The sequence below is a fragment of the Macrotis lagotis genome, chromosome 1 (genome assembly GCF_037893015.1).
Source record: "Macrotis lagotis isolate mMagLag1 chromosome 1, bilby.v1.9.chrom.fasta, whole genome shotgun sequence".
NCBI classification, from domain to species: domain Eukaryota; kingdom Metazoa; phylum Chordata; class Mammalia; order Peramelemorphia; family Peramelidae; genus Macrotis; species Macrotis lagotis.
Window position 1 is genome coordinate 294,328,101 of NC_133658.1, and position 23,491 is coordinate 294,351,591.

The 23,491-nt window shown below is 38.3% G+C and overlaps 1 protein-coding gene across 2 annotated transcripts in view; it reads left to right on the forward strand.

Annotated features, from left to right (window-relative positions):
- The first annotated feature begins 13,709 nt into the window (after positions 1-13,709).
- Positions 13,710-23,491, forward strand: part of RGS3 (regulator of G protein signaling 3) — a 183,041-nt gene continuing 173,259 nt past the window's right edge. Inside the window, exons 1-4 of one of the 2 annotated variants that reach the window (XM_074211137.1) lie at positions 13,710-13,857; positions 19,810-19,860; positions 20,798-20,856; positions 23,161-23,255. In XM_074211137.1, coding sequence (XP_074067238.1) covers positions 13,776-13,857; positions 19,810-19,860; positions 20,798-20,856; positions 23,161-23,255 — 287 coding nt within the window. In that variant the 5' untranslated portion in view covers positions 13,710-13,775. The remainder of the gene's footprint in view (positions 13,858-19,809; positions 19,861-20,797; positions 20,857-23,160; positions 23,256-23,491) is intronic. The other variant, XM_074211134.1, reaches the window with a different exon arrangement.

Genomic DNA, 23,491 nt, shown 5'->3' on the forward strand with positions numbered 1-23,491 from the left:
GGGCCAAGATGAAAGGAGAGAATAGAATAAATGAGAGTGGGGAGGGAGAGAGTGGAGGTACAGCTAGTAATAGCAACTGTGGGAAAAATATTGAAGCAACTTCTTTGGTGGACTTAGGATAAAATAACTCACCCCAGAGACAGAGCCATTGGAATCTGAATACAGACTGAAATACATTTCTCTCTCTCTCTCTCTCTCTCTCTCTCTCTCTCTCTCCTCTTGAGGTTTCTTGTCTTCTTGAGGCGGGGAGGGGGGGTTTATGTTTAGTCTTTTTTTTTTTTTTTAAGAATTTTGCAAGGCAAACGGGGTTAAGTGGCTTGCCCAAGGCCACACAGCTAGGTCATTATTAAGTGTCTGAGGCCAAATTTGAACTCAGGTACTCCTGATTCCAGGGCCGGTGCTCTATCCACTACGTCACCTAGCCACCCCCAATGTTTACTCTTATAACAAAATTATTGTAATAATAGTAATAATGAATTACAGTTCACTTTCAAAACAAATAAAAAAATAAATAAAAAAAGAACTTAGGTGACTTAAGGGGAATAGAGGAGGGCTGGTGGAGAAGGATTTACCGAAGACCTCAATATATCCTCCCCCAGCCTCCTGGGTAGGAAATATATCTCCAGGGTTCTGAGAGGAGGGATAAGGTAACTGTCACTAACTGCTTTGTCCTCGCCAGAAAGAGCAGAGAACTAGTGAGAAGTAGACTGATTTTGAACCAGGGAAAATGAGACCTTAGAGACCAGAATTATAAGAATTCTAGTCAAATCATCTCAGCTTTATCTTTTTTTTTAATTTTAGCATTTTATTTATTTAAGGCAATGGGGTTAAATGACTTGGCCAAGTCATACAGCTAGGCAATTATTAAGTGTCTGAGCTCATATTTGAACTCAGGTCCTCCTGATTCCAGGGCCAGTGCTCTATACACTGTACCACCTAACTGCCCCCTTGGCTTTCTCTTAAAAAAAAAAAAACCTCAAGTAACCGAGATGCTTTAATCACTCAATATGGTTGGAAATTGTCCTATTCTCTATCTGAACTCCTAGTTCCTCTATATGACTCTTGCTGCTCCAGGAAATCTGTCACAAATGGATTACTCTGTTTTAACTAGAGTTTTAACTAGAGTTTAACTAGAGTTTGCTGATCTTGTTTTCCAGCACAAATGGTTTGGTATTTAATTTGCCCTACATATAGATAAAGTATTATTGGGGTTCAGACATTCTTCAGCTCATTTTTAGATTTGAGGTAGCATTAATGTCTGAAGTAAGGTTTGATCAATGTGGGCTTCTCTGAGAAGGGTATCTGTACTTAATTTCTTTCTCTTGGTAGTTGCCTTTGTTCTTGATGGAAGAAACTCTTGTGTTTCAAAAATCAGATGTTTTGGTTAAATGATTCTGAAGTTCAGCCCAGACTGTGCTAAAATGCTTTATGACTTTGTGATGGAACTAATTGAGGTATGTGGGACTCTTGTGAACTTGGAAAGCATCTGGGAAAGGATCTATGTGAAATTTTCACTTTCTGGTACCAGACTTGCTTTATTTCATTTTCAGGGGATGATCTCATAGGTCCTAGAAAGCCCCAAGAAATCAATCTTTCATTCCTGGTAAGATAAGGAAAAAGTTGTTGATAGAGAATACTATGGATAGTCCTGATGAATGTGATCACAAATCATTGTTTATTTTCGTTTAGTGGACCTACAGGTCTAGCTGATAAGTAACCACTAGATGGTGATCCTACACTAGTGAAAGAAGTTTCTCTTTCATAGATGACACTTCAAGAGTCAGATCTCTTTGAGGTGTGGAGTTACTTCTAGGACCTTAACTCTAGGTATAGTATCCTCTAATTAGAAAGAACTTTAACTGTCATCTAATTATTTGTTTATTCATTTGCTCAATATGTTTATTCAACAAATATTTACTTAATTCCTGCTCTACTTTGTGGAAAATATAAAAATATAAACATTTCAGTCCCTGTCATTTAGAAGCTTATGTTGGAAGATGGATATAACTAGCTAAAATATTTATTAGCTCAAATTAATATTAAAATAAAAAGCTCTATATGGCAATGTCATATAGCCAAAGTACTGAGGGAGTTAAGGTGAAGGTGAGCTCACTGGAGTGACAGGAAATATTTCATGTAAATATTAAAAGATGGAATTAAAGCTGGATGGTTCAGTGTAAGTAGCATGAGTATGAAGGCAGGAAAATAAAAGGTCTTTTGAGGTCAGGAAATATTTCATTTTTGTTTCTCTAAACCTAGAACAGTGCCATCTCCTAACTGATAATTTTTTTTTTAGGTTTTTGCAAGGCAAATGGGGTTAAGTGGCTTGCCCAAGGCTACACAGCTAGGTGATTATTCTAACTGATGATTAATAGAGGTTTTTTTTGAATCAGTTTGAATCAGAGAATGGTTAAAAATTGCTTGGCTAGAGTTCAGTGTACTGATAGGGAATAATGCAGGAAAGGAAGACTGGGGACATATTATTTTGGGCCTTTAATTTAAGTCTAGAGTTTGGAATTTATTTGTAGATAATGGGGAACCATTAATAGTTTTGAATGTGGTGGGGTAGTAGTGAGAGGAACATGGAAGAAATACTTGAGCATTAATCACAATGAAGTGTAAAGGATGGATTTAGAGCAGAGCAAGACCATATTTAGTCATCAGGGACAGGAGGCATGTAGCAATAACTTTCATTAGGGTGATAATAGTAGTGGAGCTAGGAGAATAAGGACAGATATGAAGACACTGACAGGACCTCTCATGATGAAAGGACAGGGCTAGAATAAGTAAGCAGAAGAAATGGGCTTTGAAATGGGCTTAAGGAAGATGATCAGAAATAACTCAGGAAGAGGAAATAGCTTTGAGAGAATGTTCAATTTTGACACATTGAGTAAATGTGTAAATTTGGGCCTACAGCTCAGGAGTTAAAAGTCAGGTCTAGGAATTTGGATTTGGGACCAAAATAAACAATCCTTGGATTTGGTAATTAGGGAATAGCTACTGCTGTAGAGATAAAAATCATATTTCAAGGAGTTAAAAAAAAGAGAAAATGGGAGTAGGGAGGTGTAAAATTGTTCCTCTTGTGAATATCACTGTACTAAAATATTTAAGATCTCTAAAAGCAAAGAATAAAATTTCTGAGTGAACTAGGGTTAGTTTGGGATGCTATTTTGTCTACCTTTTATGCTGTTAATGACTTGAAATGTCTGCTGGAAGCTAATTTAGTGGTGCTTGCCTTCTTACATCTTTATTTAAGTTTGGTATGAAACAAAAGTTGAGAAAAATACAATTGAACAGCCCAGCCTCACTGATTCAGTCTTTAAATTTATAGCAAGCATTCTCATATTATTATCAGTAAGTGGAATTTGCATTCCCATAGCTAACAGTAAATGCTAAATTGTTAATATCTTCCCTGGAATTTGACCCTTGCTATTACATATCATTATAGTTTAGACAAAATATTACAATTTATACAATAAGCACAGATCTCTACATGTTCTTTAATCACTTGATTCTTATCCTGGATTTGATATTATTTAAGGTAGAAACTTACATAGTCAAGCTCAGGTTAGGGACCAGGTATCATAAATACTTTACCTCCAGGAGAAAGATAGCTTAGCTTTTTAAGAGAGGGATAGTTGGGTACTTTAATGATACTTGATTTTATTGGTGTGACTGTTCCTTCTGCTATTGCAGATTGTATTCTGTCCATGCCTTTTCATCTAGTGTCATTTTTGTTCATACCTTTCCATAAATATTCCATAGAGGACCATCAATCTGATTCTTTTCTCTATATCTTTTAATATTTTGTGAATAGTAGTACAATGATAGAACTCTACCTATATTATTACTTATTCACATGACTAGCCCAATTCCTTTTCTATCATTCATGTCTTTGATGTTTTCTTTTATGCCACTTTACTACTTACATGCAAATAATTGTTAGTAATACTCTGAATCCTACCTACATTATGGATCTTTTAGGGCAAAGGCAATTTTGATTCTTCTGAGTGATGTTGCATAATTTGCATCCATATCACATCAGGAGAAGGATATTGGTATTTAAAAGGTGAGCTTTTGTAGTAGAGAGCAGCTTCAGATCATTGAAAGCACTTCGTAATTTCCCAAATGCATTCTAGCCTGTTTTCTTCTTCCTATTCAGTCCATTTGCAGTACATGACTAACTCAATTGTCATAATTTTGGCAATACATATTCTTCATAGTTTAACATTTTCAATCACTAGGCCTATCTTTTTTTTTTTTTTTTTTTAGGTTTTTTGCAAGGCAAATGAGGTTAAATGGCTTGCCCAAGGCCACACAGCTAGGTAATTATTAAGTGTCTGAGACCGGATTTGAACCCAGGTACTCCTGACTCCAGGGGTGCTTTATCCACTGCGCCACCTAGCTGCCCCTTAGGCCTATCTTTTTTGATGAAATCATGCAATATAAGTTCTGATTAAAGGAACTTGGAATAGTCTGGAGAAGAGAAGGCTTAGGGGGGTCATGTTAATTGTCTTCAGGTATTTGAAGTATGAAAAAAGGAATTAGATTTATTCTGTTTATTCTAGAGGAAAGAAAGAATAATGGGTAGAAGTGAGGAAGATTGAGGCTTCCTGATAGAGCTATCCAAGATGATAATTGACTCTCTCAGAATGTGAATTGTCTTCCATAGAAATTCTTCATACAAAGGCTGGTTAATCATTTGTTGGGTATATTGTTGAGGAGATTCATGTTCAAAGTGTGACTTGACCTAAATGACTTTTGAGAAGTCTTCCAAGTGGTCTTATGTAATTTTCCCTGTGAATCTTATGAAGTGATCCTATAGTGTTTTTGGTCTCCATGCAATCAGATCAATGTCATTCATAAATTGGAACATCCAGAGCATCTTATCCTCAATAGAGAATTTCTCTTCCATATAGACTTTGAATGGGCTACACTCTCCATGATACTGACAATTACTTTGGCAAATATATTGCTTTTTTTTAATACCTTGCTTGGTATGGCTACTCAGAGGATTGATAGATTTTCTTTATTGTTATATCTGTTAAGATATTTTGTAGCATGGGACACAATTTGTTGGGAAAAAACTTTTTAAGGAGATTGTGTTGTTGTTGTTGTTTTTTGCAAGGCAGGTGAGGTTAAGTGACTTAGCCAAGGTCACACAACTAGGTAATAAGTGTCTGAGGTCTGATTGAACTCAGGTCCTTTTGACTCCAGGGCCAGTGCACTATCCACTGTGCCACCTAATTGCCACAAGGCTATTATTTTTGGTTGGAATTGTACTTTTTGTGGCCAGCAAATAGTAGACACAATGGGATATCTTGTCCTCTGTATCTCAATTTAGGATTATGAAGATATAATCTGCTGTAGATCATCATTTATATATCCCTTACATTTTCACCATAAAAATAAAACAAAACAAAACATTTTTTTTTTTTTAGGTTTTTGCAAGGCAAAGAGGGTTAAGTGGCTTGTCCAAGGCCACACAGCTAGGTAATTATTAAGTGTCTGAGACCAGATTTGAACCCAGGCACTCCTGACTCCAGGGCTGGTGCTTTATCCACTGCACCACCTAGTTGCCCCTCACCATAAAAATATCACAGACCATTCTCATTGAGAATTTCAGAGAAATGCTAAAAGAAGGTGCAGTAGCTGGTAGTGTTTTGGAATTTGAGATGTTTTGAAAATTGAGCCTCAAAAGCCTTTAAAATTATGTTACCTTCTTGAATGAAATAGTTATTTGGCCAGATTCATCTGTGCAGTCCAATTTTCTTATATGGAGTGTATGTTTGTATATATAAACATATATTTGTATATATACATATATATATTTATATCTTCCCATATAAAAACTCAACTATGATGTTTTCCCATTGAATGATGTTACCTGGATTATATATTATAGTATATTATAGTACATACTTTGGCATGTTCTACCAAACTGGGAAAGGTTTAAGCTAAGTATGGCACCCATGAATGAATGGTTGTAATTAGGAGGATGAGGTTAAACATGGCTCGACTTAGAAGGGTGACTCCCAGGTGATAAATTTTTTGGACATTGTGAGCCAGAAAAGAAATAAAACATACAATAGAGTCTTTTTTTTTTTTTTTTTTTTTTTTTTAGGTTTCTGCAAGGCAGATGGTGTTAAGTGGCTTGCCCAAGGCCACACAGCTAGGTAATTATTAAGTGTCTGAATAGAGTCTTTATAGCAGCACAGTTACCTTCTGCTTTGACAATGATGGTGAACATAAGCAGAAGAAAGAACAGAGGGTCCTAAGAATCAGATTATTCATAAACTTCTTTAGCCAATGGTATAATAAATATGAGATGTTTGTTCAGTAAGCAGTGAATTGATATACTTACTACTGGAGGAACTGACATTTATGAAATAAATGACACTAGAAGATATAAAGTGTGGGATAGCCCCTCACAGTTTGCAGTGATATCAAACATTGCTGTGGTTCTCTAAAATGTTTTATATAATATACATATTTTTTTTTCTGGCATTATTTAATCATGGGATTATAGAATGTCAGAACTGGAAGGTGTCCATTAAGAGAAAATGAGGACCAAATAGAGGAAATGCCTCACCCAGGGCTTCCTTTAGTTTGGTCTCTGAGCAAAATCACCCAAGTTCTACTTTATTTCCTATCAGAACCTGCATGTTGATTTAGGTTATCAAGTCTTTTTGATACTGTTTGACATATTAAAGGTTCTCAGTCCTGTGGAGCTGATCTTTGCATCAAGAAATAAATGCTTTTGGGGAGGCTAGGTGGCGCAGTGGATAAAGCACCGGCCTTGGAGTCAGGAGTACCTGGGTTCAAATCCGGTCTCAGACACTTAATAATTACCTAGCTGTGTGGCCTTGGGCAAGCCACTTAACCCCATTTGCCCTGCAAAAACCAAAAAAAAAAAAAGAAATAAATGCTTTGGTGAAGAACTACTAATCTGCACACACTATATAAAATATTACTTAAAAATGATTCCAACTGGTTAAATTTAGGGTGCTGAAAAAAATCCAGTCCCAGAATACTCCTTGACTTTGGACCCAGATTATTTTTATTTAACACTGAATTAAATAGATTTTTTTTCCCATTCATCTTGAACTTCTCAGTATTTGATTCTGAGAAAGACAAATATTGTTGCCCTTAGTCAAATTGGTTTCCCATCCCAAATGCTCTCTTTCTGCAAGATTATTGACATTAAAAGATGGCCTAATTATTGATGACATATTTTCAGTGTGAAACATCAGATTTTCCATCTTTTCAATGTTTTATCTCTTTCTTCCTCTCAGGAGCAGGTTGGTACCTCCTTCCTTTCTTTCTTTTCCCGAGTTCTGGATTAACTTGTATGGTCTGGATCTGCTTTCCTAGAGGAAGACAGGAGTGGACTAGTATATGGAAAGGGAGCTATTGTATTATTTTGCATTCTTCAAGACTCAGTGAGAGGTACTAAGTGGGGGTTGGGAGGGTCTTACTGCCACAGCTTCTGGGGGGGGGGTAAGAGATAAATTTGATGAATTAATCTTAACTTGGAGAGGAATGATAAACAGAAACTTGATTGAATAGGATGAGAAGCATCTGAAGAGGGCCTTTCTTAATAAGTTAATGGGATTTCCTATAAAAGAAAATGAGTCAATAGCTGAAAATTATTCTGTCTCTATAGATATGAAACAAACTGTCAGCTAGGATTCCAGGAAATTTGCTTACTAAGCAAGGTTGAGCCCAGCACCACTGATGAAGACCATCATAAGGCTGTTTGGGGGTAGGGAGCAATGAAATGGGAAGTTAGGGTGCTAGATGCCTGCCAAGAGTAGAGGGTAAGAAATATGACCTCTCCTTCAATGAATCTTGATTCAAGGCCTAACTAGGAGGTATATCAACTGTAAAGATTTCTGGTATGCCCTGTATTGTCAATACCCATACTGTCAAAGGATAACATATGCTTTCTATATTGTTTTGCCTCTTCAGCGATCATCCTGGTCTCTCTAAAGTCATTGTAAGTAAGGTCTTTGAAAACCTTTCCCTTCTCTGAGCTTAATATTTAACATAGGATTTATTTTTCTGGATCTCAGGTTTGCTAAGTTCTATTTGAAGTGTTCAGATAAAACCAAATGGGAGATACTTTTTTCTCCAGATTCAGTTATATTGAAAAAAAAATTCTTGAATCTTGACTTAAAGTTGGGGGTGTAGTGATATAAGAGAAAATATTTTTTAGTAATTTCCATATAATTTAGATAAATTTCTATAGAGTAGTAATAGAGGTAGAAGCATTACACCAGAAATAATAGCTATAGACTTACATATATTTATCTATGTACAAACACTTCAGTGTGTATATATATATACACACATGTATATAGGTGAGATATATGTATATGTGCTATATATAAAACTATTGAATAATTCCTATAGATGAAGTGGGAATCTTGAATTCGAATTTCTTGTCTGCTATTTACTGTACTGTGTGGGGATATCTCCTGCCTCTCCATGAACTTCTGTTACTTTATCTGTGAAGTAGGCATAGTAATACCAAACCATCTTGTATTGGGCCCCTAAATCAAATAACCCTCAGAGATCTAGGAGATCCCTCCTAGTTTCCTTCATTTTAGTTTCTTTCCCCTGGGGAAGGCTGGCTAGCCATAGTGATTTCTGGGGTCACACTGGTCTTGGTTGGGCATCTAGTCAGGATCAGTGGGGTGGGGAGCAGCCCACAGGCTGTGGTTGCACTCCTTTGACTGTCCAAGCCTGGAGCACTGGTAGCCCAGATCTGCTCTCGTGCAGCTTTGGGTCTATGCTTTACTTTTCCTCTTAATTACCCATCTTACCTTGGGAGTAAAGGGAGCTTATACCTTTCAGAGCAGGAGTTCTTGCTGTTGTTGTTCATTCATTAAATTACATCCCACTCTTTGTGATCCTATTTGAGTTTTTTTTTTTTTTGGCAAAGATAACCGGAGTAATTTTTCCATTTCCTCCTCTAGCTCACTTTCAGATGAGGAAACTGAGGCAAATAGGGTTATGACCCTAGAGTCTGAGGCTGGATTTGAATTCAGATATTCTTGACTCTGGGCATGACACTCTTTCCACTGGGTTGCCTAGCTGCAGAAACATAACCCTCATCCACATTTCTTAGGGCTGTGCAGGTGAACACAAACACCATTTGGTTTCTTTTAATCGAGTGGTTACAGAATGTTGGTTTGGAATCAGGATGACCTTTAGGGATCCTGAAGAGTAGCTTCTTCGTAGCTGCCTGGGGATAGGGTTGCCAAAAGCAATAGAATTGTGAAATGAAGAGTTGTTCTTCCTAGGGAAATAGCAAGATTTATGTTTCTTTTGCACTAGGGATTAAAGATCAGCAAGATAAAACAGTGTGACTTCCTGTGGGATTATGGGAAAGAGCTAATAAATAGTGGTTGTTAGGTTTGAGGGAGCTGTTGGGATGATGTGTGTGTGTGTGTATGTGCATGTATTGGGTAGGCTAAATTTGGTAACTTTACAGAGGTGAAATGTATTGCCTTAGGTCCAGGTAAGGCTATCATCTTTTTACTTCTGCCTAGAGGTACAAACAACAGAAACAAAAATCCAAAGATTCTCTTTGTTCCATTGCTCTCTCAGGGGAGGTAGAGCTTGTTGAACTGTGGCTTCTAATATAGCATCCTTAGCTCTCTGAACTGTCCTTGGTCTTGCAATTTGAGTTATTAAATAGGGCTGCTCCCAACTTAGCCTCTTGTAGGACTGGGGATGCCAGTGAACTGCCTTTTAACCAATACTAACCCTAGACAAAAGAAGCAAACTTTATTTTTACTACCTCTCAGTTCTGCATTCTGTATCCCTTTTTTTTGTCTTTCTCCCTTCATATTCCCCATGCCTCATGAATCCTAGGTTTCCCCTGTTGTTGGTGAAAAGCAGATGATATGTAGAAGACTAAAAACTCATGATAATGGAGGAATTTCATGCACTGTGGCACCTGGGGGAGGGAAGCAGATATGACTCCCTAAAATCATGTCATATAGTACATGGCTACTTTCCAGCTTGGGTAATCTTTGCAGTCATAGTGCCAACTTTGCTGCAGCCTCCAGTTTCTTCCTGGGGAGATGGCTCAGTTGGAACAAAAAGAGGCAAAGCAACTATTTGTAGGCCACCTGAGAGACTTGGGACCTTAGAGAATGCAGCTACAAAAAGGGCCAGGTACTGTCTCTTCAGGAGAGAAAAGAGCCAGAGGGGAACACAAAGAGGAGGATCAGCCGCTGGCAAGTCAATGGTGCAGGTATGTTTACTGTCTTACTGGGGATGTTGAATAGAAAGAGCTTCTTTTCTAGATAGCTCTGCCAGTTATGGGTGAGTAGAGTAGGACTTGTGAAATCTCTACTTGGTGAAGTTTGCTTTTATTCCAGTTGAAGGCCTTGTTACAAAGCATACCTGAGTATTTAGCTATAGGACAATTTACATCTCATTATGCATGTTTTAGCATGAATATTTAGTTGTAAGAACCAAATAAATTACATTCCTTAGCCTATGTTCTTTCTCTGTTAATCTGTTTTGTACCCTTTCTAACTGTTGCTACATCAGGTTGGGGTTCTTCTGCCCAGCCTGGAAAAATGCTGCAATAATCTCCATTCTGTTGTCATCCTCTTCTGGTTGCCTTTGATGAGATGGGTGAGATCTGGGCATTTTGAGTGAATGAAAGGGCACTTAGTATAGTGGACATCAGGGGGACAAAAAAAAAGAAGTGAGACTGCCCCAGAGTTTAAGAAGGACCTGGATAACCTAGAGATTGTGCAGAGGAATTCACAGTATATGAGGACTGATTAGAGGAACTGGAAATATTTAGTCTTGAAAAGAAAAGACTCAGAATATGATGACTGTCTTTTAAGTATTTCAAGGACTATCATGTGGAGTGAGGAGCAGACTTCTGTTTGTTCTCAGTGGGAAGAAGTAGGAGCAGTGGATAGAAGTTGTGAAAAGGCAAATTTAAGCTTGATGTTAGGAAAAATTGGACCATTATAACTGTGCAAAAATGGAATGTCCTTAGTCATGTTATAAAAGATTTCTTGGATCTTAAAGTCACAAGAACCCTGAGTTCAAATCCTACTGACTTTTAACATCACTATGGCCTTGGACAAGTCATTGAACTTTCATGTGCCTCATTTTCCTCATTTATAAAATGGATATGATAATATCATCTACCTCACAAGGTTATTGTGAGGCTCAAATGCATTAATTTGTATAAAGTGCTTTGTAAATCTTAAAGTACCACATAAATTATATGGAAATTAATAATAATAGATAATATTTAGGTACTTTTCTACAAATAGTGGTATGTGATATAGTGTTAAGTGCACCGGGCCAGAAGCATAGCTATAGTCTAATTATACGCACACACACACACATATATATATATTTTTATATATGTATACACACATATAATTTTTACTGTGACTATAGAATAATTCTTGTAGAAGAATAAATAGGAATCTTAGGTTCTAATTTCTTATTCTTACTAGCTGTGTGACCATGGGAACATCACTTATACCTCTCTGATGCTTTTTAAATGAGGGGCATGGGGTATTCAGGGAGGATTGAAACCTCTGGTCTGAGGATTGTTCATCTTTTTTCAGGACTACTGGTACTCAGAGAGGACTGAAACCTTTGGTGTGAGGATTGCTCATCTCTTTTCAGGACTACTTAACCACCTTTTGATAACACTCAACTCTTATTTTTGGCTTCAGAAAACTGTAGCATGCACAGTGGCCACTCAACAGTAAAACTGTCTTGGCAGAGGATCTCAGTCAGGTTGAAGGTTACTGAGAGACCTCAAAACTAGTGGTGAATTAGGGGATGTCTACTCCAACCATATGAAGACTTTCCCTGACTGATGAGAATAATTTGTTTCAGGGGTCATGAAGGTGGCTGAAGAAAGTGGTGTGGAGTTGGTCAGACATCAAAGACATCAGGCCATTCTGACTTTTGTCATACTATTGACTCAGGAAGAGGGAGCGAGGCTGATGATTACAACTCTGCCTCACCTAAATCCAATTCTCAGTTGTCATCATCTGTGAGGTCTTGATCCTCTTTGAAAATGAAGGACAAGGGGTAGCTGGGTGGTGTGGTGGATAGAGCACCAGTTCTGGAGTCAGCAGTACCTGAGTTCAAATCTGACCTCAGACACTTAATAATTACCTAGCTGTGTGGACTTGGGGAAGCCACTTAACTCCATTTGCCTTGCAAAATCCTAAAAAAAAAATGGACAAAACCCAGTCTCTTTAAATGAGGATACTAATACATGAAACATCTGAAAAGTATGCATCTAGATCAACTGATTCCTTGATAACTCTGCCAGATTATAGGATATTTAATACCAAAATTTAATAAAATTCCCTAATCCCCATGGTGATATGTGACCCTTATTCTTTCCAGTGCCATGTTGGACTAATTGGGTTTTGTAAACTTAAACTGCCTCAAAATATGGTGGATCCCTCATATTTTGTAGGTCTTCAAGTAGAAGCTGATGACCCCTAGTCAGTAGAATGGAATTCATTAGTCACTGAGAGCCCTTCTAGCCCTCAAATTCTGTTTCTTTTGTGAGTCTCAATTTTTCTTCTGCTTGAGAATTTTTCTTGAGAGAAACTTTTCTTGGACCCATTTCAAAGGAGAGGTTTTTTGTCAGTGACATTTAGGGAACAGGATGCTTGGGATCCTCAGAAGGCAAACGTTTGTGTGTGTTTTTTTTTTTAGTAGTCTCTAATAACTTGAAGTTTAACTATCAGATGTTGTGGTTGAGATTGCTCCCTGGAGTTACGGTGACTAGTGGTTTTTCACAAAAGGCATGTCCTCATTTTAGTTTCTTCACTTCCAGGAATGGGGGAAAGAGAGTGTTTTCATTATGCTCCACTCCTCTGCTTCAGTTCTGAGAGTCTTTGATGTCATCAAATCCTTAGGATATCTGCTAAAGGGTGCTATAGGTATAAAACCTCTCTCATTTTTCAAAAGGAACTACTCTTTGCTATCATTTTGTAGAAATTTATCAAAATAGGAACTGATGAGTCAGAGTAGCTGTGCATTGTGAGAATTTCTTAAATCCAGATGATAGTTATTTTCATAAACCTAATTTTTAGAAAAAAATTATTCTTCCTTCACCTTTCCTTTTTAGTATCAGAAATAATTATATAACTGAGCTTCAAAGAACATCATAACCATTAGCTAATTGCTTACCACCCAGTAGAGGTGTAGACTTCCTCAATAATTGTGTTTTGATTGAAGGTTCCTAGCAATATCTCTGTGGTCATTTATTTCTACTCATGTTCCCAGTCCCCATGACACAGGAAAGATTGACCAGAGGCAGTTCAGGGACTCATCGACCTGGTTAAAAAGCAGGGAAAGCCAGCTGTAGAGGATTTCTGCAGTCATGGCTCCTGGGTGTGGTCTTTTCACAGGTGCTGTGGTGTGAACAGGTGCCTCCTGGGGAGAGGAGCATTGGTGCACTTGGGAGGGGGCATGGCTCCTCCCCATTCTTGCTGTGCTGGGCTGGTTGAGAACTTGTTTGCTCAGTCAGGTAGAAATCATCACCATTCAAACAACGTCATGGCCAATCACATTCAGACCTCCTTGTACCCCATTCAAATGAATGGCGGTTACATCTGCCCTGCCTTCTCCAGAAACACTGCTGTGAATATGCTGGGGGTGGGGAGGTGGGGGAGTGAATTAACGGCTGCTTAGGTTACTGGAGAGCAACACAGAGGACTCCAATTACAGACTCCTTAGGAGGAGCGGCAGCCATGGAGCCAGACAACGTCCACCGAGTCTCTCTCTGTAGTAGAGATGCCTACTGGGACTCATCTTTCTACCTCACAAGCTTTGGTGAGTGCTTTCCTGAGACTAGGGTACCCATGTTAACTCCCAGTAAAGAGCTGCCAGGATCTTGAGTCTGCATCATAGAAGACCCTATATACCCATGAAAATGAACCTTTTTTCATTTCTGATCCCCAAACCTCAAGACCTGTGACTTGCTCCTGGTTTCATTAGCTGCACCCTCTATTTAATTTCCCTCTCAGTGGTTCATGAAACTTCTTCCTGCTCGGAATTGTACATAGGCAGACATTCTGAACCATTGAGAATCAACTGCTGTCTTGCTATTAGCACCAATTCTGATTGGTTCTGTCCCATTTATCTGTAATAATTGCACAATATTCAGTCTTTCAGAGTTAAGATTTGCTATGCAGAACATTCTTTTATTACCTGGCAGTTCATGGGAACTTTAGGGTTAAAAGAGATGAAAAAACACAGGGTTTCCTGACTCAGTTGTGGGATTTGCTGTTCCCTAGATTTGAGGGAATAGGTGGCTAGGGAGGCAGAGACTGCTGACTGTCTTGGAAGCTATGCTTGCCAGTAGTGGGGTGAGGGGTTTTGTCTGGCTGGTTTGGAGACTATCCCAGGATGGGGAAATGGCTGGTAGAGGCCAGGAGAAAAAGGCTGTTTCTTTTTTTTTTGACCCCTACTTTCATTTTATTTGTTTTCCAATTATATACGATAGTAATATATACCCATCATTTTTCAAGGCTCTGAATTCTACAATTTCCCCCTCCTCCCTTCCCTCCTTCCCAGAAGGCTGTTTGACAGTCTCTACATTGTTTCCATGCCATACATTGATGTAAATTGAATAAGAGTAAACATAAGAATAAAGATACCCCCCCCCCCAAGAAGATGGGAAACCTCAAGGAGAGAGAGAGAGAGAGAGAGAGAGAATGAGAATGTACTTCAGTCTGTGTTCAGATTTCAATGGCTCTGTCTGTGGACTGAGTTGCTTTCTTTATCATAAGTCCACCAGAGAAGTTGCTTCAATATTTTCCCCACAGCTGCTATTACTAGTTGTACCTCCACTCTATTCCTCCCCACTCTCATTTATTCTATTCTCTCCTTTAATCCTGTCCCTGTCCAAAAGTGTGTTGCATGTGAGTACACTCTCCCTCGATCTTCCCTCTCTTCTATCACCTATTCCCCCCTTCTTTTCCTTCCTCATCCTGTCCCTTTCCTCCCATCCTTCTCCAGGGCAAGACAGATTTCCTCACCCTATTAAGTGTGTATGCCATTTCCTCCCTGAGCCATTCCCGATGTGAATGAAGGCTCACTCATCCCCCCTTGCCTTTCCCCCCTCCCCTCCATTGAAAAAGCTTTTTCTTGACTCTTAATGTGAAATCTTTCAGCTTCTTCTTCATCTCCTTTTCCTTCCTCCCAGTACTTTCCCCCATCGCCCATTGACTTCATCCCTTTACCGCATCATACCATTGTATTCTGCTCCTTCCTATGTCCTGTCTATGCTCCTTCTAACAGCTCTTATAAATGAGAAAGTTCATATGAGTTATCAATATCTTCTTCCTGCGCAGGAATACAAACAGTTCAACATCATCAAGTTCTTCATAGTTATTTCCTCTCTTCCGCTCTATGGTTCTCCAGCATCCTGTACTTGGAGATCAAACTTTTTATTAAGCTCTGGTGATCTCGATAGGAAAGTTTGAAAGTCCCCTGTTTCATTGAAAGTCCATCTGTTCCCCTGAAAGAGGATGTTCAGTTTTACTGGGTAGTTGATTCACAGTTGTAAACCAAGATCTTTTGCCTTCCAGAATATCATATTACAATCCCTATGAGCCCTTAATATAGATGCTGCCAGATCCTGTGTAATCCTGACTATGGAGCCTCAGTAGTTGAATTGTCTGTTTCTGGCAGCTTTTAGAATTTTCTCTTTGATTTGGGAGTTTTGTAATTTGGATATAATATTCCTGGAAGTTTTTCTTTTGGGATCCCTTTCAGGGGGTGATTTAAAAATTACTGGACTATCTGAAAGCCATGACCAGGAGAAGAGCCTAGACTTCATTTTTCAAGAAATAATACAGCCAAATTGCCCTGAAATCCTAGAAGCTGAGGGTAAAATAGAAATTGAGAGAATTCACTGGAAAAAGGCTGTTTCTGAAGGCAGACTGAGATTGGTAGTCTAAACTGCCTTTCCACCACCACTCACAGGATTTGGAGCTAAAAAAAAAAAGACGAAACAATTAGGTACAAAGATCATTTGAAAAAAAACTCCATGGAAGCTAGCAATAGGGCTGAAGTCCTTTAGAAGGCAATTGAACATTTATGGGAGGAGGAGGGATAATGTACTCTTTTTCCACCTATCCAGTGATAAGATAGACATATATAGAACTTCAGAATTGGAAGGGACTTCAGTAGCCAGGACTAGAAAGGGAATCTCCTTTGCCACTTACTTAACAGGAGGTTATCAGGCCTTACATTGGAAACTTCCAGTGTGGGGGATGGAGGGACTCTTTGCCTCTTGAGGCAACATATCCCATTTATTATAGTTCTTATCATGAATAAGTATTTCCTTAACATTTACTCTATAACTTGAATCACTTCTCCCAGTTCCATTCTCAGTGACCAAGTAGAACAAATTTAATCCCCTTCGAATTTCTGAAGTCAGTTCAATGCCTCTCCTACATCTTTTCCAGGCTCTTTTTTTCCAGACCTCATGGAGAATTTAAGGCCTTTCGCAATCCTTAAACAAAGGATTAAGTCCCTTGAATTAGTGAAAGGCTTGACTTCCTGGAATTGACTAACCTGCTTTGTTAGGAGCATTCAACCCTATTAACCAATAATAGAATCAGGAGAGGTAGGACATATATGAACACCAGAGAGTTTGAGTTCTTAGCATTCAAGTCCAGCCCTGCCAGTCAATGTGGAGAGCCAATTTTTCTGCTTAGGGATGGAGTTACCTTGTCAGAAGCACTACAGCAAAGTATATTGATGCATGCTTAAAGGGAATGGAAGTGGGGAGGGGTGAAGAGTTGGGGATGTACTTTCTTTTTGATATCTGAGTTTGAAATATCCTTGGGCATCACTTTTCTTGGAGTTACACTTTTCACTGTCAGTGACCTGTCCCAAAACTGAGGGTTTGGGAAGGTGGTGCAGACTCCTATCTGAGCCTGGAGAATTGGTGTGTTCTCAGATTGAACAGCTGCCCCAGTTTAGTGTTGTACTGCAGTTCTCAAAGAATGTTCCCCTTTCCAGGGATCTGTGAGGTCGAAACTATATTCATAATAATACTAAGATATTTTAATCTTTAACATGGTAAATATAACTAAGAGTATAAGTATATAAGTAAAAGCTTATACTAGTTTTAATAATATAAAAAGATTTTGAGATCAAAAAGTGATTTGCAAGTCCCCTGGAGTAGTATAAACTGATTGTTGGAGTTGGGCAAAGATAGTACATTGCCTAGCATCCAGTGTGGACGTAATAATGTAGACATCCTGACTGATCATAGGAATTAGACTGATTAGTGGGATTGACTTCAGCTCAAAACTATGATTGGTCTAGTGGGATAGAAGAGAACCTGAGGGTCATTTTCCATATAGTTGGAAACTGTGCTCTCTTTCATGGTAGCCCAGCTTTGAGGGTCCCCTGAATAGTAAGACTCGATTGATGGCCCTTGTGGTCAGGAGAACCTGAAAATCTCTGCTTTACTGCCCTATTTGAACCTAGGTGACTGGTGTTCTTTGACACAGCCAGTCTTTCTTGATCTAACATTTGATCTGACACTTACTAGTTGACCTTGGGCAAGTCACTTAATCCTGATTGCCTCACTCCACGTGGTCTCTAGTCATCTTGGTTCATATCTGGTCATTGGATCCAGATGACTCTGGAGGAGAAAGTGAGGCTGGTACCTTAGCACAGCAGCCCTTCACTCAAATTCAATTATCTTGCTTGTCCTGGCATCACCTCCCTGATGTCCTGGTCTTCTTTGATAATGAAGGACAAACATCATGGTTTAGTCATCTATTTTTTTTTTTTTTTAGTTTTTGCAAGGCAATGAGGTTAAGTGGCTTGCTCAAGGCCACACAGCTAGGTGATTATTAAGTGTCTGAGGCTGGATTTGAACTCAGGTACTCCTGACTCCAGGGCTGGTGCTCTATCCACTGTGCCACCTAGCCGCCCCTCATCTATTCTTTTTTTCCTTACAAAATCTATCCCTAGAACCTCTGCAAGTTGTAATGTTTGAAGCTTAATGAATGTCTTCAACACAGTGCCAGATCAACATATAAAGTCCTTTGGGTTAGGAATCAAAGAGGAATATACTATGTTGGTATACTGGTTTTGGGAGACATTTAGCATAGAACCTTCCTTGGGCAATTAGTCATTTACCTACTAGGTAACTATGTCTTTTAGTATGGTCAGTGTGAGGAAGAAGAGAGCAACAATTACTTGCCACTCTTGGAAATGCTTCCTGAGGTCCTGGTATGATGAAATTATATTGTCATCTGCCTTGGTAAGGGCATCCCGTGTGAGGCAATGGAAGTACAGAATTGAGATATCCTTACATTAATGGCATGTTCATCAGTAAATTGAGTGTGTAGGGTAAGAAGCTATGCAACAAATATGTTTTAAGTTTTAATATGGCATCATAGTTCCTCCGTGTTACAAAGAGTGAGAATCAACTTCTTTCTCTTTTCTTGCCCCCCCCCATCCTATCATTTCTCATCCAGTTAACCCTAGGTTCATCCTTGGATGGTGAGGATGATGTTGAAAGGATAAAGGCATAGGTATTCCACATTCTTGTAGGTCAGAATGTTGATAGTAAGCATTTGTGCCTCACCATTTTACGTTTTTGTTCTGTCCTTGTTCAGTGATTGAAGGGTTGTAACTGTGGGAAGTAGTAATTGCCTATACCTTCAGATAATAACACCATGGACTTTGTGATACCTTTCATCCAGATAGCTTAAAGAACCCTTTAATATTATCTGATTAGTCCCCTGGGGGTTAAATAACCAGTTATTTTCTGTATTATATTTATCAGTGGAAATTGAGGGCCAGAGAAGAGAGGAGGTGGTCGAACCAGTATATGGGTGAGGAGTAGAGTCCTTGTGACTGTCCTTGCTATTTATCCTAGAACCAGTTTGAGTCTGGTGATACTTTGGATCATTTTGGCCCTGGATTGTCATGGGTGGGAGAGTCCCAGGGAAATTAGATTGATTTGAGAGCTTAATATAAGTTCTTGAATTGTATTTTTTTTTTTTAGATTTTTCAAGGCAATGGGGTTAAGTGGCTTTCCCAAGGCCACACAGCTAGGTAATTATTAAGTGTCTGAGGTTGGATTTGAACTCAGGTACTCCTGACTCCAAGGCCAGTGCTCTGTCCACTGTGCCACCTAGCCGCCCCCTTGGATTGTATTTTGAAAGCATAGATTTGTCCATTTATTCACTCAACATTTATCAGGCATCAGCCTTAGAAATGTTCTTATTCATTTAATGGGTGATGGGTCTAATATAGAAGGGGAGAGGACTTGGCTCTGACTCCAAGGGGTTCCAAAGTCATTGAGTTTATCAGTTGCAAAAAAACCCTTTATTTTTGGCTGTGACTTTTTCTACTCATATCTAGCAATGGAAGATGATATTGTCTTCATTATATAGCAAGTAGAGGATCCTGGAATCTGAATATTTTTCAGGGTCATGTAGGAAGGACAGTCTGGAACCTGAACCATGCAATCAAGGTGCAAAAAGGGCTTGATTCCCATACCTAGTTGGTGTGCCCTTCTACACATCTGCAAAAATGCTTTCTTGTTGTGAGATCAAGTTTCTTCTTTGATTTTGCCTGATTGCTGCTCTCTTGGTAGAAGTCTTCACTAGGAATTGCTTAGGAAGCTTCATGTAGGTCTTGGTTCTTTGATGCTTTGTGCTTTAGAACTGTTTGATAAAATCAAACACATCTATTGCTAGCCATTTGATTTTTGGATTATTAAATAGATTGTGTTTTTTTCCTTAGGTCAGTTGAAACTGTCAATAGATAAAGAAGACCAAGTTTTGCTTCTTCATAGTAAGTATATTTTTGTACATCTCATCCTGTATGGGATAGACAGATTATTTCCATTGCTTTCAAACTGATTTTAATTGCCCTTTTCTTTGCAAAGTGGTCTGTTGTTTTTAATATGTGTGACTTTTCTGTAAAATTTCTTGTAAGGTAGTTTTCTGCTCCTGTCTCATGTATATATTAGGCTCATAGCCAAGATCATTTTGCTCATCCAGGGCAGATTTACACCCCCGAGGGCAGTGTTCTCTGCCTGCAATATTCTGTAATTTCCAAAGCAAGCCTACATTGTAAGGCCTCTCTGTCTTCTGCTTTTATTTTTTGTCTGTCTGCTTATAAATGTTCTTAAGGATCAGGGGAAGACTTTTTTCAGTCAGTTTCCATTTTGTGCAAACAGGTTTTTTTTTTAAAGTCAATTGACAGCAAAATCATATTGGAATTTTTTTCTTTGACTCCACCAATATTTCCACCTGTGTTTCTCTCCTTTGTGGTCATTCCTTCTCCGTTGTCTTGCTTTATAGGACCTTGGATCACAAGCCCAGACTGTAATAAACTAATGCAGAATTTGCCTTCAGTCTCTAACTGAAACCAAATAGAATGGAAGAGAAAAGCAGAATAGATGCTGATTACTTGAGGCTTACTCTTGGATTTCTTTTAGGCTTTAGCTTTGAAAGCCAGGGCTTGCTTCCATCGTTATCTCTGCCTCTCCATATATTCTTCTTTACATTCCTCCATGGTTTCCTGACAAGATTAGCCTTGTCTGCTTGGTCTAGTTTGTGCTTCTTCATTTCATTATGATTAAGCATGGTCCAAGGGAAAGGGAAGGAGGGCAATGATAGATTTGAAGAAGGGATAATATCACAAAGGAAGGGAGGGAATCTTGGAGATAAATGAGCATGTGAATTTTCTTTTATTAATTCTTCTATCCATTATATACTTTTTTTAGTCATAGAAGCCAGAGATCTCATAACTAAAGACTCTCGACCTTGTGATGCTTATGTGAAGGTATGTAATGTAATGTGGGGGTGCGTGGAAAAGATGCCATCTAACATGGCTCCCTTTCAGTGCCCTTAGGGTGTTTAGAAATGGCATATTTCTGAACTATAGATATTTGGGTTTAGCCAACACAAATATTTATTAAATATCTACTGTATATCATACCTTGTATTAGAATATCTTCTTTCCTTTCATCTTGATTGGTTGCCATTCCATTATGGAAGCAAATGTAGCTCACATTTATATAGTACTTTATCTAGTTAGAAAATGTTTTACAGTCATGATTTCATTTGATCAATCTATAGCTTAAGAGTTATATATCTCTCATAACACTAAAGAATGATAGGTAGACAATCCAAAAGCTTATACTAATGCCTTTTGTTTTTATATCATATCAACTCTTTAATTTACTCTTTTCCCCTCCCCTATATATTTTTCTTGTAATAAAGATTTCTAATTCAGTAAAAAAATGATAGGTAGAATATGGTTATTTGAAATTCACATATAATTCAAGAGTATCTTTTTAGTAGCAGCTTTAGTTATAATTCCACCAATTCTTTAACAAGAATTATCTATTCAAACTGGCTAAAAATTAGGCACAAGGAGAGGAGAATTCTGAGGCCTATTTAATGAACCTTTAGATTAGATTTGGTGAAACTTGAAGATGAGTTTCTCCAAACTGAGAACCTGACCCAAAGTAGTATGTGATAACCATTTGGAGGATGAAAAAAATGGGTTACATTCCACCTTTCCTTTGATAACCACTTGGGAATCTTGTATCCTACACAATAACACCTATCCTTACCCAGCAACAGTCCTTAAACCAGCCCCTTCCCTTTGCTTTAGAATTCAGCCTCTCAAGGATCCCAAAGCAGGAGCTGTATAGATGCCATTGGGAAAATTACCTTCTCTGACTGGATAACCTACTCTTTATCTCTTGGATCATCTCATGCTATGGCAGGTGCCCTCCAATGGTGGACTTTATAATCCAAAGTGAGAAAGAGCCCTCCTTCTCATTTTTTTCCTAGTGGGACAGATTGAGTTGCATAGGATGAACATGCATGAATAGACATAGATTTCTTTATATTATGTTTCCCTTCAAGCTCATCCTGTCCTGGATTTTTACTATTACTTTTAAGGGTATCATCATCATCTTTATAATTACCCAGTTTTACAATTTCAGTGATATCTTTGACTCTACACTTTTCCTCACCCTGCAGATCCAATTAATGACTAACTCTTGCTATTTCTCTCTTAACACTTATTAAGTCTGTCCCCTTCTTTTTTACTCCCATGACTACTCCTTTAGTTCAAGATTTTATCACCTTTTACCTGGACTACTATCATGTCCTCCATCCCTGGAACAGAACTCCTTTTTAACTTCTGTCTCACAGAACCTCTTCTCTTCCTTTAAGATGAAACTTATTTTGTATGAGACAGTCTGATGATGAATGTTTTAATTACTGTAACTTTTAAGAACTGTCTATTGAGGGATGAAGAGATTGTGATTTGAGTTGGTAAAATGAGTACCCATAATGATAAAGATTAAAAAGAGTATTGAATTAATTCATAGCTGAGTCATGAATCAAGACTTGGGAAGAGAGTAGAGGCATTGGTCCTTGAACCCAGACAGAGTGGTTATAGACACTTCTGTGCTTTTTAACTGTTCACTGTTGCTCTGGGAAGTTGTAAAATTTCAGGAGTGAATTCCAGATTGGAAGTTCTGAAGAGCAGAGAAAGACTTCATTTGTTTTGATCTGGTTAAGGCGACTAAAAAACAAATTTGAATTGAGAGTTAAGGCCGTACTGACTCATCTTAGGCTTTTCTTGGACTTGAAATCTTAGTTATGTATTCTTCTTTGATCTTGAAACTTTAGTTATATATTCATCTAGTTAATTGATTATGAATAGTAAAAATAGAGAATCTTATTTTCCTTGGAAAAGTCAACCTTGCCCAAAAAACTAACCAGGAGTCCAGAAGTCATACCCTTTCTTTGGAAATAATTGTTTCTAGCTTATCCTGGACAAGTCTTATATGTCTTCTCTATAACATCCTAAGGTCATGTACAGGCTCTTCCGAGAGCTACCTATAACTTTAAGAAGTTGATTCCTCTGGGTACCTTTTGATCTGTTTGATGGTGGCAGCCACTTTTTGACAGAGACAAGAGGATTTTAATATTTAAAATTTGAATTTTTTTGTGACATTGAACTGGTGAACAAAGTTGATTCATGATAATTGCTGTGGTTGGTAACAAACTGCATCTGATTGAGGGTGGGTATGATTATCTAATACAAGTTTGTCTTCATTTCAAGGTGTCTGTGGTACCTGATAATGATCAAAAACGGAGACAGAAAACTCAGACCATCCCAGACTGTAAAAATCCAGCTTTCCATGAACGTTTTTTCTTGTGAGTAAATCTTTAGTGGTATAATTCGGTCTTCCTCTGCCCTTCTTTTCTTTGTTGGAAAAGGGTTTTTTGTCTTAGAGATAATTTTGTAAGTTAACTAATCCAAGTGAAAACATGCTTTTTTCCAAAGGCTATCCCCCCCTGCCTTTTTTCTTGTAAATATCTGATATATGGGAGTAAAATATGATATAACATTTCTCATAATTGAAATGTCTTAGACTCAGCAGTAGAACTGG